The sequence below is a fragment of the Triticum aestivum genome, chromosome 7D (assembly GCF_018294505.1).
Source record: "Triticum aestivum cultivar Chinese Spring chromosome 7D, IWGSC CS RefSeq v2.1, whole genome shotgun sequence".
Classification (NCBI taxonomy): Eukaryota; Viridiplantae; Streptophyta; class Magnoliopsida; order Poales; family Poaceae; genus Triticum; species Triticum aestivum.
Genome location: NC_057814.1, coordinates 62,411,360 through 62,431,191, shown reverse-complemented (window position 1 = coordinate 62,431,191; position 19,832 = coordinate 62,411,360). Strand labels below are relative to the sequence as shown.

Genomic DNA, 19,832 nt, shown 5'->3' with positions numbered 1-19,832 from the left:
GCCTTGCCGCCTTTCATCCTTTTTAAAGCCTCCTTGACCTCAGACTCCTGGATTCGCCGCACAAAACGCATGCCGGTCTCATCAAAGGAGTCGTCCAGTTCAATGATAGAACTCTCATTCTCCCCATTGAACAGCTTGTCGAAGTACTCCCGCCATCTGTGCTTAATCTCCTCGTCCTTCACCAAGAGTTGACCTGCTCCGTCCTTGATGCATTTGACTTGGCCAATATCCCTCGTCTTACCAAAAGGGAATTCAAATATGAATCCAATAGTATGATTTTTTTTCATAGAACTTACATTTCACTTGTCAAATTTACGATCAAAGTTTCACTCAAAATACAAGAGGGACTAATAAATCCGGAAATTTAAAAGGCAAAAATACCTATAAATTCAAACCACGGCCTCAAGATCATGCATGCCTACAGAACACCTCAAGACGCATGTTGTTTTCCCCTCACGTAGGTTTATCTCCTCCAGTGCATCTCACAATTTCAGCCAGAGTAAACTATGAACGCAGTGCATGCTACTGGTAAATTTGTGTGAAATGGCTCTGTTTGTTCCATAGATCTTAAAACTTATGGAATACAAAAACTGAACTACATGGTCAGCTTTAGAACATTGCTCGACCCAAAATTATTGAAATAAACGTAAACTGCCAAACTCACTGAACAGATAGAGATATAATAAGAATTCAAACTGAAGACAGTGAAGGCACCAAAGAAAGGAAAAAAAAAAACAGATAACCAGAGCTTATTGAGCAGGGGTAGAGCTGGGTGGCGCCAGCTCTGGAGGGACCTCTCGAGTGCCACTAAGCATGGAATCGTGTTCCTCGTCCTGGTAAGCAACTTTCTTGCGCAACACTTTCTCAAAATCAATCTTCTCCAAGGGTTTGGCATTCTCAACAGCATGTGCCTTGGCTAAGTTGGAGTAGTTGGCAGCCGATTCCGCAATAAAAGCAATCTCCTCATCTGTGAGCTTCCTCAGAAATTTCGCAGGGTTTCCGCCCCATACCTAAATTGAACAGGGATAGTCAACAACAGAGCACTTGCTGAGATAAGATAATCAAACAAGAGTTAGTTAATTAAAAAAAGATGAGCAGACGTGTCTGAGATGACCTAAATAAGAATCCAAACAATAGTGGTGAAGTAAAGCACAACCTCTCCACAAGGGATCCTTGTGTTCTGTCTTACAAGGGCTCCAGCAGCAACCATCCCATGCTTTTCCACAACAACACCATCTAACAGGGTTGCTCCCATACCAACAAAAGCTTCATCCTCAACAGTGCATCCTTGTAATACAGCACTATGTCCTGCAAAACAAAGTTTGGAACATATATATTATATCAGAATACCAGTGAATTTTTTACATGAGAATGAAGGTCCTACATAGAAGAAAACAGGTTTGGTGTCAGATTGGTTCTGGCATACCATATAGTGGGCAATATGAGAGGCAATAGGTACCATTGCCAATATCAGAGTTCAAATTTCAAATACAAATGTTTATTTATAGTGCATATCCTCTGCTAAATGTATGTCAAGCTAACTCTACTAAGGTTTTGCACAAAAGCTCAATTGCTCAAACTGTCTTTGAAATTATCGATACTATTGTGTCGGAATAAAAACATGGTATCTGTCTGGTATGTATGCTTACAGTCCAGAGAGCATAATTTAGGGCTCCAATAACGAAATATTTGTGGATACCAATGAGAAGTAGTACCCCAATAAAGATCAATAACAATTTTACTATACTAGACTTTGGTCTAAGCAGATAATGAACAATTAAACATCGCGAATAAAGCAGTGGTTAAAACAAGAACCAGAAGGTATATCTATATTTACCTACTGTGACATTGTCTCCAATGATGGTTGGAAAGACTTTCCCAGTTAGATTAGATTTTGCCACATGCACAACAGAATTGTCCTGTATATTCGTCCCAGATCCAACTTGAACGTTATTTGCATCACCTGAAATCAAGTATGTTGATTTAGCAAAGAAGACCGAAATGATGCTCACTGGAAAATTGAGCACAAACCTCTTAAGACGCAGCCGTACCAAATTGAAGACCCTTGTCCAACTTCAACATCACCAATAAGGGATGCACTTGGAGCGACAAATGCCTCTTTGTGAACATGAGGGGCTTTGTCAAAGATGTTCATAAGTGTGCGATGCCTTGAAACTGGATAGGTCCAAAACAAAATCATGTTAGCACTTTGATAGGTGTAGTTGCTCACAACAGCACAAATAATTATCACGCATGTCAACATAAAACATGGCAATAATAATTAGATGCAGTGCACAACATAAGCAGCATCCTGCAGATAAGGGTGCAGAAGATCAGGTGATCAGAAAGTGTCATCTACCACTTCACGGCCACAGAAAGCTAATATGCAGATGAAGAAAAACTTACAGATGGATACACAGTTTATCCATCTACAGAGTGTGACATGAAGAGGGAATACAAATTCATGAGCTTGATCAGGGATTAAGTGATCAAAGAAGATAAGAGTCGATGTAAGTAAAAAGCCAATGCCTTTTTTTGTCACTAAAATGTGACAACACTTAGCTATCATTCAGGAGATGCGCAATCAAAATGCTAACACGGGATTACTAAGCTTACAAATATATAGAAACAATCTAGCAGAAAACGACAAAAATAACATCATCAGATATACAAATAAGGGGTGAACACAACATATGCACATCAAGGATAATGATATCGATTAGGAAGAAATGTGCAGAACCAAAAAGTGTCCAATTATATTTGTGTCACTCTCAGGAGCAACGGGCTACAGTACTGGAGCAAATAGCACAAGTCACCATGTATACTGAACTAATTTGTACTCCCTCCATCCCAAAATAAGTGACTCGACTTTGTACTAAGTTTGTACTAAAGTTAGTACAAAGTTGAATCACTTATTTTGAGACGGAGGGAGTATATAACCTCTAAGAAATACATCCGCAAGCAGCCAATCTTCTGCCATAGTGCCATCTAAATCCGCTTTCTACCACCTAAACAAACTGTCAGCATAGACCAGCTTACTGTAGAACAGAAATACGGGCACGATTCTGGGCTGATATGGTGGCAACAGTGTTGACATTGCTCGTGGACAAGGTTAAGAGATTGGCACAGCCTAAGAGGCTAAGATTAAACAGTGTATCTTGGGGTCTGCCGTGCAACAGAGACACTACTTCCACGAACCACATCAGATACGACCACAACTGGCCAGCATTTTGAGACGTGACTGTGAGTGGGGGCCAGTAAGCAAGCCAGATCCAATACAACATTGCCAAAGGTATTGTGTTATGCAGAAGGATAGCTTACATGATGTGTTCATTGTGCAATTTACTCGAAGAGTTAATAATTTAAGGGTACATTTGCTTGCATACTAGGGTATTGTAGATTCATGAGATGAAGGGTCTTCTGAAAGCAAACTACCAGTATTGATTTCTATTTGAATCAAAACAGATGTAAATGGCAATCCCTGGTCGAGGCAATACTCAATCACGACACAAGATAACTGAACAATTTTAGTTTACATCGTGTGAAACCTCAAAACCACCCAAGCATGGCCGACTATCTTTAAAGATAAAGGTAAATCTCACGAATAGCAAGATAAGCTATTTGCAACAAACACATTATCAAAAACATTATTAAACTCCGGCCACAACCCCATCTTAAGACAGGAATTCCTCGACTTTCAGCTCACCTGGCAAATAGAATGATAAAGGGGGCAGAATGGAGCTCAAGAGTGTTAATAGAACTACAGCTATCCGGATAGCATCCCAAAATCATGGCAAATACCTAATGATAGCAGATGTTGCAGATAGCAATTTGACATATTCAGGATTTCAGTTAATATGGAATTAGTATAAATAGGGAAGAGGCAAGTTCTTCCAAAGAGTGATCTATAATCCTTCCACCTCCTTAATTTTAGCTTACTGTACATTAAACCTGTTAACTATTCCAAGACACGTCAGTAAATAAACAGCACTATATTTCACAAAATGAACCGAGCAACGAGGACGATGACCTAGAAATGCAGAACCCTAGGCCAATCCCATCCTAATGGGGCACACATAACCGTGATATTTCCTGAACCGTCCCTAACATCAGGCAGTAACCCCGATTTGCTCACTCTTTTGGGGCCGCCCGAGAAGAACAAATCCACGGGATGCCCGGAGTATCCGCAAAAATCGAAAATCGACGAGGGAGAGGGGGGCGGGGATTATTAGGGGCGAGGGAAGGCGGCTATGCTTACTCTGCTCGTGGAAGAAGTAGTTCCCCTGGAGGCGGCAGCCGAGGCGGTCGAGGGCCTGACCGGTCTCCCGGATCCAGAACCCCACCGCGTAAAATGCCTTTGCCATCTCTCAGGGCGGCAGCGGCAGCGGCGGCGGCGGCGGGCAAGATCGCAGAGGCGGCGGCGGCGGGCAAGATCGCAGAGGCGGCGACTGCGGAGGCGCCGGTGGCCTTGCGTTTGTTGCGTCGGGAGATCTAGAGGAGAGGGGGGAGCTGAGCCGGGAGCGTCTCCAACGGATGTAAAAATTGGTAATGTAAAAATGATTATTATAGGATAGAGAGAAAAGTTTTTTTTGCCATTCATGTGTCAAAAAATTGGAAAGCAATTGAAAAATGAGATCCCAATGGTGGAAGGCTGGGAGACGGATCCCATGGTCGTCAAGAGCCGAGCTAGATTTCGGCCCATGGAGGTCGATGGGGCCTAGATGGTCGTCGGCCCGCCTAGGACAGCAGGCTGGCCGGACCAGGGAGGCGGGGGTGCGGCCAACTTCCGTGGCGGCACATCACCCGTTGCGCCAAATGAGGCCAGCAGCTCGGCGGAGGTCGCCGACCGCTAATTGACCTCGGCGGCCAATGGTCCAGTGACGACCATCTCGAGTGGTGGAGCTGGCGGGAAAGGTCGGAATCGGCAGTAGCATTCCGAGCTTTTCGCGGCAGCGATTGCATCGCGACAATTGTCTAGGCCGACGATAACGAGCAGTGGGGTTGGGGCAGTCGCGAGAGTGGCGGCAGTGGCGATAGATGGCGAGAATTGTCCAGAATCGAGCGGCGTGAAAGTTTCAACGTGGTGTTTGGGTTTCCACCGTAGTGTTTTGGTTTTGGGCATCCGCTAGAGCTGTTGAATATTTGCAGCACTTGGGGCAAAAATTTGCATCACTTGCGGGTTGTGGGAATGAGCCGAGCCGAGCTCACAGAGGTGTCGGCAAACAGATCGCATCTGCTCTGCCTCGAAGCGCACCGTCCTCTGTCGTTCCTTTTTGCTGCTAATGCCGCCGGTGATCCTATCTCGTCCACCGCGTACACGATTGACGGGAGAGCAGGCCTCCGAAACCCCGCCTCTCCAGATCCTATACGGGAGAGGGGAGATTAGGTTTTGGGGGAGCGACTGCTCGCCGTTGTTCGTCTACATCCGCGTCGCTTTCGTCACCGCCATGGCCACCGAAGCTCACCGACTCACCGTCGAGAAGAAGGCCACCGAGGAGACCCCATCGCCGCCGCGGTTTCTGGTTGACCTACTGGAGGGTATCACTCGCTTATCCCGCTCGTGTTTATTTCTATGTTAGTTGTACTGGCATTATATGTAGATGTGTCTACTTTTTGCATAGTACATGCTCATGTGATCGAATATCAGTATGTGTTTAGCATTGTTTTACGTCATGCTCATGATTTATCAATCGAAAAATTGCTAATATACTCAATAGGGAAACTGGGAGACCCTTGGTAGCGTCATTTTGCCGCTGATTTGCTCTAGAAGTTTTTCCACCGTCACCAAAATTTTAGATTTTTCGGAGTTATGGAACTCCTGTGCTGAATAAAATAGTAACAGGACTCATAAACAACATCTAGAAAAATACTGTTGAGGAGAGAACCAATCTCAGAGGGGAGTCCTCCGGGGGTTATGAACACCAAGGCCAGAGGGGGGAATCTTCTCCCACCTAGGGAGAAGCCCAAGGAAGAATAAGAAGAAGAGAGCCCTCCCCTCCTTTCTTCCGGTGGCACAGAAGTGTTGTTAGGGGAACCGTCTGAAGGAGATATGCCCTAGAGGCAATAATAAAGTTGTTATTTTATATTTCCTTATATCATGATAAATGTTTATTATTCATGCTAGAATTTTATTATCCGGAAACTTGATACATGTGTGGATACATAGACAAAACACTGTGTCCCTAGTAAGCCTCTACTAGACTAGCTCGTTAATCAAAGATGGTTAAGTTTCCTAACCATAGACATGTGTTGTCATTTGATGAATGGGATCACATCATTAGGAGAATGATGTGATGGACAAGACCCATCTTTTAGCTTAGCATAATGATCGTTCAGTTTTATTGCTATAGCTTTCTTCATGTCATATACATATTTCTTTGACTATGAGATATGCAACTCCCGGATACCGGAGGAATACCTTGTGTGCTATCAAACGTCACAACATAACTGGGTGATTACAAAGATGCTCTACAGGTATCTCCGAAGGTGTTTGTTGGGTTGGCATAGATCGAGATTAGGATTTGTCACTCCGAGTATCGGAGAGGTATCTCTGGGCCCTCTTGGTAATGCACATCATAATAAGCCTTGCAAGCAATGTGACTAATGAGTTAGTTACGGGATGATGCATTACGGAACGAGTAAAGAGACTTGCCAGTAACGAGATTGAACTAGGTATGGAGATACCGACGATCGAATCTCGGGCAAGTAACATACCGATGACAAATACGGTACGACCGATAAAGATCTTCATAGAATATGTGGGGACCAATATGAGCATCCAGGTTCCGTTGTTGGTTATTGACCGGAGAGGTGTCTCGGTCATGTCTACATAGTTCTCGAACCCGTAGGGTCCGCACGCTTAACGTTCGATGACGATTTTGTATTATATGAGTTATGTGATTTGGTGACCGAATGTTGTTTGGAGTCCCGGATGAGATCACGGACATGACGAGGGGTCTCGAAATGGTCGAGAGGTAAAGATTGATATATAGGACAATGGTATTCGGACACCGGAAGTGTTTCGAGATGCACCGGGTACTTATCAGGTCACCGGAAGGGGTTCCGGGCACCCCCGGCAAAAGATATGGGCCTAATGGGCCAAGAGGGGAAACACACCAGCCACAAAGGGGTTGGTGCCCCCCCCCCCATATGGGATGGCCAAATTGGAGAAGGAAAGAGGAAGGAGGAAAGGAAAAAGGGAATATATAGGATTCCCCCTTCCCCCTATTCCCTTCCTACTCCGAATAGGAATAGGAAAGGGGGGAGGTCGAATTGGGAGGACCCCAAGTAGGATTCCTCCTACTTGGGGAGCCCCCTTGCTGCCTCTCCTCCCCTTCAACCTATATATATGTGGGGGGGCACCTCTAGAACACACACGAACAATTGTTAGCCGTGTGCGACGCCCCCCTCCACAGCTTACGCCTCCGGTCATATTCACGTAGTGCTTAGGCGAAGCCCTGCGCGGATCACTTCACCATCACCGTCACCACACCGTCGTGCTGACGGAACTCTCCCTCGACACTTTACTGGATCAAGAGTTCGAGGGACCTCATCGAGCTAAACGTGTGCAGAACTCGGAGGTGCCGTACGTTCGGTGCTTGATCGGTCGGAACGAGAAGAAGTTCGACTACATCAACCGCGTTGTCAAACGCTTCCGCTTTCGGTCTACGAGGGTACGTGGACACACTCTCCCCCTCTCATTGCTATGCATCTCCTAGATAGATCTTGCGTGAGCGTAGGAATTTTTTTGAAATTGCATGCTATGTTTCCCAACACCGTCATCACTATCATCGTCTCCATCAACTCCGCCACCATCTCCGTCGTCTTTTCCTCGATGTGGATTCTTGATAAGGTTTTGATGTCTACTACGCAACTTTATTCTTGTGGACTCGTGTTGGGCCTCCAAGCGCAGAGTTTTGTAGGACAGTAGCAATTTTCCCTCAATTGGATGACCTAAGGTTTATCAATCCATGGGAGGTGTAGGATGAAGATGGTCTCTCTCGAACAACCCTGCAACCAAATACAAGAAATCTCTTGTGTCCCCAGCACACCCAATACAATGGCAAATTGTATAGGTGCACTAGTTCGGTGAAGAGATGGTGATAAAAGTGTAATATTGTTGGTAGAAATATATTTTTATAATCTGAATAAATAAAAACAGCAAGGTAGCAAATAGTAAATGGGCACAAAAACGGTATTGCAATGCTTAGAAACAAGGCCTAGGGTCCGTACTTTCTCTGGTGCAATCTCTCAACAATGCTAATATAATTGGATCACATAACCATCCCTCACCGTGCAACGAAGAATCACTCCAAAGTTCTTATCTAGCGGAGAACATAAGAAGAAATTGTTTGTAGGGTACGAAACCACCTCAAAGCTATTCTTTCCGTTCGATCTATTCAAAAGTTCATACTAAAATAACACAAAGCTATTCTTTCCGTTCGATCTATCCTAGAGTTCGTACTAAAATAACACCAAAGCAAATTCAGATTCATAATACTCAATCCAACATAAAGAACCTCAAAGAGTGCCCCAAGATTTCTACCGGAGAAACAAAGACAAGAACGTGCATAAACCCCTATGCGTAGATTACCCTAATGTCACCTCGGGAATCCGCGAGTTGAGTGCCAAAACATATATCAAGTGAATCAATATGATACCTCATTGTCACCACGAGTATTCATATCCAAGACATATATCAAGTGCTCTCAAATCCATAAAAGTACTCAATCCGATAACAATGAAATCTCAAAGGAAAAAACTCAATTCATCACAAGATAGAGAGGGGAAAACACAATATGATCCGACTATATTAACAAAGCCCGCAATACATCAAGATTGTGACATCTCAAGAACACGAGAGAGAGAGAGAGATATTAAACACATAGCTACTGGTACAAACCCTCAGCCCCGAGGGTGGACTACTCCCTCCTCATCATGGTGGTCGCCAGGATGATGAAGATGGCCATCGGAGATGATTCCCCCCTCCGGCAGGGTGCGGAACGGGGTCTAGATTGGTTTTCGGTGGCTACAGAGCCTTGCGGCGGCGGAACTTCTGATCTAGGGCTACCCCGAAGGGTTTTGGAATATTTGTGAATTTATAGGGCGAAGAGGGGGTGCGGGAGGCCACCGAGGTGGGCACAACCCACCTGGGCGCGCCTGGGGGCCCAGGCACGCCCTGGTGGGTTGTACCCCCCTCGGGGCACCCCCAGGTGCTGCTCTGGCCCATCCTGGGTGTTCTGGTCCATAAAAATTCTCCAAAAAGTTTTGCTGCATTTGGACTCCGTTTGATATTGATTTTCTGTGATGTAAAAAACAAGTAGAAAACAACAACTGACACTTGGCACTATGTCAATAGGTTAGTCCCAAAAAATGATATAAAGTTGCTATAAAATGATTGTAAAACATCCAAGAATGATAAAATAACAGCATGGAACAATAAAAAATTATAGATACGTTGGAGACGTATCAGCATCTCCAAGCTTAATTCCTGCTCGTCCTCGAGTAGGTAAATGATAAAAACAGAATTTTTGATGTGGAATGCTGCCTAACATGTCATCTCAAATTCTTTTCTTTATAGCATGGACATTTGGACTTTTATATGGTTCAAAGCAATAGTCTAGTTTTGACATGAGACTTGAATACTCAAGCATATCAACAAGCAACAATGTCTTTCAAAATATTAACGCTAAAATAAGTTATCCCAAGCCCATCATGCTCAATCATTGATCCATTCATGAAACACACTCGCGTATTAGCTACACCCAATGCTCAAGTATGATCATAGTGCCTCCTAGTTGGTGCTTTATAAGAGAAGATGGAGACTCAAATTAATAATAAAAATTGCATAAAGTAAAAGAAAGGCCCTTCGCAGAGGGAAGTAGGGATTTGTAGGGGTGCCAGAGCTCAAAGCGAAAATTGAGCGATAAAAACATTTTGAGAGGCATACTTTTCCCACCAACGAAAATGACCTAGAGCTCCCCACAATTTCCATGCTAGATATATCATAGGCAGTTCCCAAACTGAAATTAAAGTTTATTCCTTTTTCCACCATACTTTCACTTTCCATGGCTAGCCGGATCCACGGTTGCCCTCCATACCAACACTTTCCAAGGAATTTATTATTTGACAACATAAAGTAAATTCATTTTTCATTTAGGGACTTGGCATCCCTAATACCTTTGCCTTACTCTCGTGCAATGACAAGTGAATAAACACTCATCGTGAGAATAACACATCTAGCAAGGAAAATATCGGCCACCCCTCACCGCCTCACGAGCAGTACGAGCACACAAAAGAGAAATTTATTTTGAAAATTAGAGATGGCACATACAAATTTGCTTAGAACGGCAAAAGAATACAACATATAGGTAGGTATAGTGGACTCATGTGGCAAAACTGGTTTAAAGGATTTTGGATGCACAAGTAGTGATCATACTTAGTGCAAAATGAAGGCTAGCAAAAGGTTGAGAAGCGACCAACCAAGAAATGAATAATCTCATAAGCGAGCATTGAGCATAATTAACACCAAATAATGCACCACAAGTAGGATGTAATTTCATTGCATGACTATTGACTTTCGTGCTTGCATAGGGAGTCACAAACCTTAACACCAATATTCTTACTAAAGCACAATTACTCATCAACATGACTCACATATCACATCATCATATCTCAAAACTATTACAACAAATCAAGTTTATTTTGTCCAATGATGATCTTCATGAAAGTTTTTATTATATCCTTCTTGGATATCTATCACTTTGGGACTAGTTTCATGTGTTGCTTTTGATAAGCTCATGAAGGAAATGTGCCCTAGAGGCAATAATAAAGTTGTTATTTACATTTCCTTATATCATGATAAATGTTTATTATTCATGCTAGAATTGTATTAACCGAAAACTTAGTACATGTGTGAATACATAGACAAACAGAGTGTCCCTAGTATGTCTCTACTTGACTAGCTTGTTTATCAAAGATGGTTATGTTTCCTAGCCATAGACATGTGTTGTCATTTGATGAACGAGATCGTCTAGTTTGTTGCTATTGCTTTCATCATGACTTATACATGTTCCTCTGACTATGAGATTATGCAACTCCCGAATACCAGAGGAACACTTAGTGTGTTATCAAACGTCACAACGTAACTGGGTGATTATAAAGATGCTCTACAGGTGTCTACAATGGTGTTTGTTGAGTTGGCATAGATCGAGATTAGGATTTGTCACTCCGATTGTCGCAGAGGTATCTCTGGGCCCTCTCGGTAATGCACATCACAATAAGCCTTGCAAGCAATGTGACTAATGAGTTAGTTGCGGGATGATGCATTATGGAACGAGTAAAGAGACTTGCCGGTAACGAGATTGAACTAGGTATGGTGATACCGACGATCGAATCTCGGGCAAGTAACATACCGATGACAAAGGGAACAACGTATGTTGTTATGCGGTTTGACCGATAAAGATCTTCGTAGAATATGTAGGAACCAATATGAGCATCCAGGTTCCACTATTGGTTATTGACCGGAGATGTGTCTCGGTCATGTCTACATAGTTCTCGAACCCGTAGGGTCCGCACGCTTAACGTTCGATGACGATTGGTATTATGAGTTTATGTGATTTGATGTATCGAAGGTTGTTCGGAGTCCCGGATGAGATCACGGACATGACGAGGAGTCTCGAAATGGTCGAGACATAAAGATTCGTATATTGGAAGGCTACATTCAGACACTGGAATGGTTTAGGTCGTTTCGGATAAGTTTCGGAGTACCGGGGGTTACCGACCCCCCCCCTCCGGGAAGTTATTGGGCCTCATGGGCCTAGTGGAGGGAAGAGAGGAGGCAGGCCAAGGTGTGGCGCACGCCCCCCTAGCCCAAACCGAATTGGACTAGGGCTAGGGGCGCCGGCCCCCCTTTCCTTCTCTTCTTCCTCTCCTTCCTTCTTCTCCTACTTGGACTAGGAAAGGGGGAAACCTACTCCTACTAGGAGTAGGAATTCCCCCCTTGGGCGCGCCCCTTGTGGCCGGCCCTCCTCTTCCTTCCCTCCTTTATATACGGGGGAGGGGGGCACCCCATAAACACACAAGTTGATCTTTAGCCGTGTTGGGGAACGTAGCAATAATTCAAAATTTTCCTACGTGTCACCAAGATCAATCTAGGAGATGCTAGCAACGAGAGAGAGGGAGTGCATCTTCATACCCTTGAAGATCGCTAAGCGGAAGCGTTAGAAGAACGCGGTTGATGGAGTCGTACTCGCGGCGATTCAAATTGCGGAAGATCCGATCTAGCGCCGAACGGACGGCGCCTCCGCGTTCAACACACGTACAGCCCGGGGACGTCTCCTCCTTCTTGATCCAGCAAGGGGGGAGGAGAAGTTGAGGGAGAACCCCAGCATCACGACGGCGTGGTGGCGATGGAGCTCGTGGTTCTCCGGCAGAGCTTCGCTAAGCACTACGGAGGAGTTGGAGGAGGAGAGGGTTGCGCCAGGCAAGGGGTGCGGCTGCCCTCTCTCTCCCTCACTATATATAGGGGGATGGGGGTGGAGGAGGCGCCCTAGGGTTCCCTAGGGGAGGGGCGGCGGCCACAGGGGAAACCCTAGATGGGTTTGGGCGCCCCCACCCCTGGGAAACTTGCCCCCCAAGCCGGGAGGGGTGGCTGCCCTCGGGGAGGTGCCCCCACCTCTCCACGTTACGTGAGAGGGGTTGGGAGGGGCGCACAGCCCCTTAGTGGGCTGGTGTGCCCCCTCCCCTTGGCCCATAAGGCCCCCCAACGCTTGCTGGGGCCTCCGAAACACCTTTCGGTCACGCTGGTCGTCACCCGGTACTCCCAGAACAATTCCGGACTCTAATACCCTTCGTCCAATATATCGATCTTCACCTCCGGACCACTCCGGAGTTCCTCGTCACGTCCGGGATCTCATCCGGGACTCCGAACAACCTTCGGTAACCACATACTATTTCCCATAACAACTCTAGCGTCACCGAACCTTAAGTGTGTAGACCCTACGGGTTCGGGAACCATGCAGACATGACCGAGACACCTCTCCGGCCAATAACCAATAGCGGGATCTGGATACCCATATTGGCTCCCACATGTTCCACGATGATCTCATCGGATGAACCACGATGTCGGGGATTCAATCAATCCCGTATACAATTCCCTTTGTCTATCGGTATGTTACTTGCCCGAGATTCGATCGTCGGTATCCCAATACCTCGTTCAATCTCGTTACCGGCAAGTCTCTTTACTCGTTCCGTAACGCATGATCCCGTGGCTAACTCATTAGTCACATTGAGCTCATTATGATGATGCATTACCGAGTGGGCCCAGAGATACCTCTCCGTCATACGGAGTGACAAATCCCAGTCTCGATTCATGCCAACCCAACAGACACTTTTGGAGATACATGTAGTGCACCTTTATAGCCACCCAGTTACGTTGTGACGTTTGGTACACCCAAAGCATTCCTACAGTATCCGAGAGTTGCACAATCTCATGGTCTAAGGAAACGATACTTGACATTAGAAAAGCTCTTAGCAAACGAACTACACGATCTTGTGCTATGCTTAGGATTGGGTCTTGTCCATCACATCATTCTCCTAATGATGTGATCCCGTTATCAATGACATCCAATGTCCATGGTCAGGAAACCATAACCATCTATTGATCAACGAGCTAGTCAACTAGAGGCTTACTAGGGACATGTTGTGGTCTATGTATTCACACATGTATTGCGGTTTCCAGTTAATACAATTATAGCATGAACAATAGACAATTATCATGAACAAGGAAATACAATAATAACTATTTTATTATTGCCTCTAGGGCATATTTCCAACAGTCTCCCACTTGCACTAGAGTCAATAATCTAGTTCACATCACTATGTGATTGTAATGAATCCAACACCTATGGGGTTTGTTCATATCTCGCTTGTGAGAGAGGTTTTTAGTCAACGGGTCTGAACCTTCCAGATCCGTGTGTGGTTTACAAATCTCTATGTCATCTTGTAGATGCAGCTACCACGCGCTACTTGGAGCTATTCCAAATAACTGCTCTACTATACGAATCCGGTTTACTACTTAGAGTCATCCGGATTAGTGTCAAAGTTTGCATCGACGTAACCCTTTACGACGAACTCTTTTTCCACCTCCATAATCGAGAAAATTCCTTAGTCTACTAGATACTAAGGATAAGTTCGACCGCTGTCATGTGATCCATTCCTGGATCACTCTTGTACCCCTTGACTGACTCATGGCAAGGCACACTTCAGGTGCGGTACACAGCATAGCATACTGTAGAGCCTACGTCTAAAGCATAGGGGACAACCTTCATCCTTTCTCTCTCTTCTGCCGTGGTCATGTTTTGAGTCTTACTCAATACTCACACCTTGTAACACAACCAATAACTCCTTCTTTGCTGATCTATTTTGAACTCCTTCAAAATCTTGTCACGGTATGTATTCATTTGAAAGTACTATTAAGCGTTTTTGATCTATCCTTATAGATCTTGATGCTCAATGTTCAAGTAGCTTAATCCAGGTTTTCCATTGAAAAACACTTTTCAAATAACCCTGTATGCTTTCCAGAAATTCTACATCATTTCTGATCAACAATATGTTAACAACATATACTCATCAAAAATTCTATAGTGCTCCCACTCACTTCTTTGGAAATACAAGTTTCTCATAAACTTTGTAAAAACCCAACATCTTTGATCATCTCATCAGAGCGTACATTCCAACTCCGAGATGCTTACTCCAGTCCTTAGAAGGATTGCTGGAGCTTTGCATACTTGTTAGCATCTTTCAGGATTGAAAAAACCTTCTGGTTGTATCTTATACAACCTTTCCTCAAGAAAATCATCGAGGAAACAATGTTTTGACATCCTATCTGCAAGATTTCATAAATAATGCAGTAACTGCTAATATAATTCCAACAGACTCTTAGCATCGCTACGAGTGAGAAAGTCTCATCGCAGTCAACTCCTTGAACTTGTCGGAAAACATCTTAACGACAAGTCGAGCTTTCTTAATGGTGACACTTACCATCATTGTCCGTCTTCCTTTTAAAATCCATCTGCACACAACAGCCTTACGACCATCAATTAGTTCTTCCAAAGTCTATACTTTGTTTTTATACATGGATCCTCTCTCGGATTTTATGGCCTCGAGCCATTCGTCGGAATCTGGGCCCACCATCGCTTCTCCATAGCTCGTAGGTTCATTGTTGTCTAGCAACATGACTTCCAAGACAGGATTACGTACCACTCTGAAGTAGTACGCATCCTTGTCATCCTACGAGGTTTGGTAGTGACTTGATCCGAAGTTTCATGATCACTATCAGAAGCTTCCACTTCAATTGGTGTAGGTGCCACAGGAACAACTTCTTGTGCCCTGCTACACACTAGTTGAAGTGACGGTTCAATAACCTCATCAAGTCTCCACCATCCTCCCACTCAATTCTTTCGAGAGAAACTTTTCCTCGAGAAAGGACCCGTTTCTAGAAACAATCACTTTTGCTTCCAGATCTGAAATAGGAGGTATACCCAACTGTTTTGGGTATTCTATGAAGATGCATTTATCCGCTTTGGGTTCGAGCTTATCAGCCTGAAACTTTTTCACATAAGCGTCGCAGCCCCAAACTTTTAAGAAACAACAGCTTAGGTTTCTCTAAACCATAGTTCATACGGTGTCGTCTCAACGGAATTGCGTGGTGCTCTATTTAAAGTGAATGCGGTTGTCTCTAATGCCTAACCCATAAACGATAGTGGTAATTCGACAAGACACATCATGGTATGCACCATATCCAATAGGGTGCAGTTATGATGTTCGGACACACCATCACACTATGGTGTTCCAGGCGGTATTAGTTGTGAAACAATTTCCACAATGTCTTAATTGTGTGCCAAACTCGTAACTCTGATATTCATCTCTATGATCATATCATAGACATTTTATTCTCTTGTCACGACGATCTTCAACTTCACTTTGAAATTACTTAAACCTTTCAATAATTCAGACTTGTGTTTCATCAAGTAAATATACTCAGCATCTACTCAAATCATCTGTGAAGTAAGAACATAACGATATCCACTGCATGCCTCAGCACTCATTGGACTGCACACATCAAAATGTATTACTTCCAACAAGTTGCTTTCTTGTTCCATCTTACTAAAAACGAGGCCTTTCAGTCATCTTGCCCATGTGGTATGATTTGCATGTCCCAAGTGATTCAAAATCAAGTGAGTCCAAACGATCCATCTGTATGGAGTTTCTTCATGCATATCTACCAATAGACATGGTTTGCATGTCTCAATCTTTTCAAAAATGAGTGAGTCCAAAGATCCATCAACATGGAGCTTCTTCATGCGTTTTATACCAATATGACTCAAATGGCAGTGCCACAAGTATGTGGTACTATCATTACTATTTTATATCTTTTGGCATGAACATGTGTACACTACGATCAAGATTCAATAAACCATTCATTTTAGGTGCAAGACCATTGAAGGTATTATTCAAATAAACAGAGTAACCATTATTCTCCTTAAATGAATAACCGTATTGCGATAAACATAATCCAATCATGTCTATGTTGGAAATATGCCGTAGAGGCAATAATAAATGGTTATTATTATATTTCTTTGTTCATGGTAATTCTCTATTGTTCATGCTATAATTGTATTGTCCGGAAATCGTAATACATGTGTGAATACATAGACCACAACGTGTCCCTAGTAAGCCTCAAGTTGACTAGCTCGTTGATCAACAGATAGTCATGGTTTCCTGACTATGGACATTGGATGTCATTGATAACGGGATCACATCATTAGGCGAATGATGTGATGGACAAGACCCAATCCTAAGCATAGCATAATAGATCGTGTAGTTTCGTTTGCTAGAGCTTTTCCAATGTCAAGTGTCTTTTCCTTAGACCATGAGATTGTGCAACTCCCGGATACTGTAGGAGTGCTTTGGGTGTGCCAAACGCCACAACGTAACTGGGTGACTATAAAGGTGCACTACGGGTATCTCCGAAAGTGTCTGTTGGGTTGGCACGGATCGAGAGTGGGATTTGTCACTCCGTGTGACGGAGAGGTATCTCTGGGCCCACTCGGTAATGCATCATCATAATGAGCTCAATGTGACTAAGGCGTTAGTCACGGGATCATGCATTGCGGTACGAGTAAAGAGACTTGCCGGTAACGAGATTGAACAAGGTATTGGGATACCGACGATCGAATCTCGGGCAAGTAACATACCGATTGACAAAGGGAATTGCATACAGGATTGATTGAATCCTCGACACCGTGGTTCATCCGATGAGATCATCGTGGAACATGTGGGAGCCAACATGGGTATCCAGATCCCGCTATTGGTTATTGACCGGAGAGGCGTCTCGGTCATGTCTACATGTCTCCCGAACCCGTAGGGTCTACACACTTAAGGTTCGGTGACGCTAGGGTTGTAGAGATATGTGTATGCGGAAACCCGAAAGTTGTTCGGAGTCCCGGATGAGATCCCGGACGTCACGAGAGGTTCCGGAATGGTCCGGAGGTGAAGAATTATATATAGGAAGTCAAGTTTCGGCCACCGGGAAAGTTTCGGGGGTTACCGGTATTGTACCGGGACCACCGGAAGGGTCCCGGGGGTCCACCGGGTGGGGACACCTATCCCGGAGGGCCCCGTGGGCTGAAGTGGGAAGGGAACCAGCCCCTAGTGGGCTGGGCGCCCCCCCATGGGCCTCCCCCCATGCGCCTAGGGTTGGGAACCCTAGGGTGGGGGGCTTCCCACTTGCCTTGGGGGGCAAGGCACCCCCCTTGGCCGCCGCCCCCACCCTAGCTGGGTTTGGCCGGCGCCCCCCCTCCCAAGGGGGGCCTATATAAAGGGGGGAGGGAGGGCAGCAATATCTCAGCCTTGGGCGCCTCCCTCCTCCCCTGCAACACCTCTCTCTCTCGTATAAGCTCGGCGAAGCCCTGCCGACATCCCGCTGCATCCACCACTACGCCGTCGTGCTACTGGATCTCCATCAACCTCTCCTTCCCCCTTGCTGGATCAAGAAGGAGGAGACGTCGCTGCACCGTATGTGTGTTGAACGCGGAGGTGCCGTCCGTTCGGCACTCGGTCATCGGTGATTTGGATCACGGCGAGTACGACTCCGTCATCCACGTTCATTGGAACGCTTCCGCTCGCGATCTACAAGGGTATGTAGATGCATTCCTTTCCCCTCGTTGCTAGTATACTCCATAGATGCATCTTGGTGAGCGTAGGAAAATTTTAAATTATGCTACGATTCCCAACAGTGGCATCATGAGCCAGGCCTATGCGTAGTTACTATGCACGAGTAGAACACAAAGCAGTTGTGGGCGTTGATGTTGCCAATTCTTCTTGCCGCTACTAGTTGTTTCTTGTTTCGGCGGTATTGTAGGATGAGGCGGCCCGGACCGACCTTACACTTACGCTTACGTGAGACAGGTTCCACCGACTGACATGCACTAGTTGCATAAGGTGGCTAGCGGGTGTCTGTCTCTCCTACTTTAGTCGGAACGGATTCGATGAAAAGGGTCCTTATGAAGGGTAAATAGAAATTGGCAAATCGCGTTGTGGTCATACGTAGGTAAGAAACGTTCTTGCTAGAAACCTACAAACCACGTAAAAACTTGCAACAACTATTAGAGGACGTCTAACTTGTTTTTGCAGCAAGTGCTATGTGATGTGATATGGCCAGAAGATGTGATGAATGATATATGTGATGTATGAGATTGATCATATTCTTGTAATAGGAATCACGACTTGCATGTCGATGAGTATGACAACCGGCAGGAGCCATAGGAGTTGTCTTTATTATTTTGTATGACCCACGTGTCATTGAATAACGCCATGTAAATTACTTTACTTTGTTGCTAAACGCGGGTATCTCCGAAAGTGTCTGTTGGGTTGGCATGGATCGAGACTGGGATTTGTCACTCCGTATGACAGAGAGGTGTCTCTAGGCCCACTCGGTAATGCATCATCATAATGAGCTCAATGTGACTAAGGCGTTAGTCACGGGATCATGCATTGCGGTACGAGTAAAGAGACTTGCCGGTAACGAGATTGAACAAGGTATTGGGATACCGACGATCGAATCTCGGGCAAGTAACATATCGATTGACAAAGGGAATTGTATACGGGATTGACTGAATCCTCGACATCGTGGTTCATCCGATGAGATCATCGTGGAACATCTGGGAGCCAACATGGGTATCCAGATCCCGCTGTTGGTTATTGACCGGAGAGGCGTCTCGGTCATGTCTGCATGTCTCCCGAACCCGTAGGGTCTACACACTTAAGGTTCGGTGACGCTAGGGTTGTAGAGATATGAATGTGCGGAAACCCGAAAGTTGTTCGGAGTCCCGGATGAGATCTCGGACGTCACGAGGAGTTCCGGAATGGTCCGGAGGTGAATAATTATATACAGGAAGTCCAGTTTCGGCCACCGGGAAAGTTTCGGGGGTTATCGGTATTGTACCGGGACCACCGGAAGGGTCCCGGGGGTCCACCGGGTGGGGCCACCTATCCCGGAGGGCCCCGTGGGCTGAAGTGGGAAGGGAACCAGCCCCTAGTGGGCTGGGGCGCCCCCCATGGGCCTCCCGCCTGCGCCTAGGGTTGGAAACCCTAGGGTTGGGGGGCGCCCCACTTGGCTTGGGGGGAAGCCACCCCCCCTTCCCCCTTGGCCGCCGCCCCCCCTTGGAGATCCCATCTCCCAGGGCCGGCGCCCCCCCAGGGGCCTATATAAAGGGGGGGAGGGAGGGCAGCAACTTGACAGCCTTGGGCGCCTCCCTCCTCCCCTGCTA

The 19,832-nt window shown here is 45.5% G+C and overlaps 1 protein-coding gene across 1 annotated transcript; it reads right to left on the bottom strand.

Moving 5' to 3' along the window:
• Window positions 1-500: 500 nt before the first annotated feature.
• Window positions 501-4,545, bottom strand: LOC123167714 (gamma carbonic anhydrase 1, mitochondrial). The gene is made up of 5 exons (XM_044585572.1): window positions 4,259-4,545; window positions 2,032-2,175; window positions 1,838-1,963; window positions 1,157-1,308; window positions 501-1,010 (listed from the first exon to the last, which is right to left on the bottom strand). Exons 1-5 carry the CDS (start codon window positions 4,362-4,364, stop codon window positions 750-752), a joined length of 789 nt encoding a protein of 262 aa, XP_044441507.1. The 5' UTR covers window positions 4,365-4,545; the 3' UTR covers window positions 501-749.
• Between the last annotated feature and the right edge of the window lie 15,287 nt (window positions 4,546-19,832).

Coding starts and splice junctions, on each gene's coding strand:
- LOC123167714 (XM_044585572.1), bottom strand. CDS start 4,364: ATGGCAAAGGCATTTTACGCGGTGGGGTTCTGGATCCGGGAGACCGGT. Junction 2,176..4,258: donor CTACTTCTTCCACGAGCAGA/GTAAGCATAGCC, acceptor GGACCTATCCAG/TTTCAAGGCATCGCACACTT. Junction 1,309..1,837: donor TGGAGACAATGTCACAGTAG/GTAAATATAGAT, acceptor TTTGTTTTGCAG/GACATAGTGCTGTATTACAA.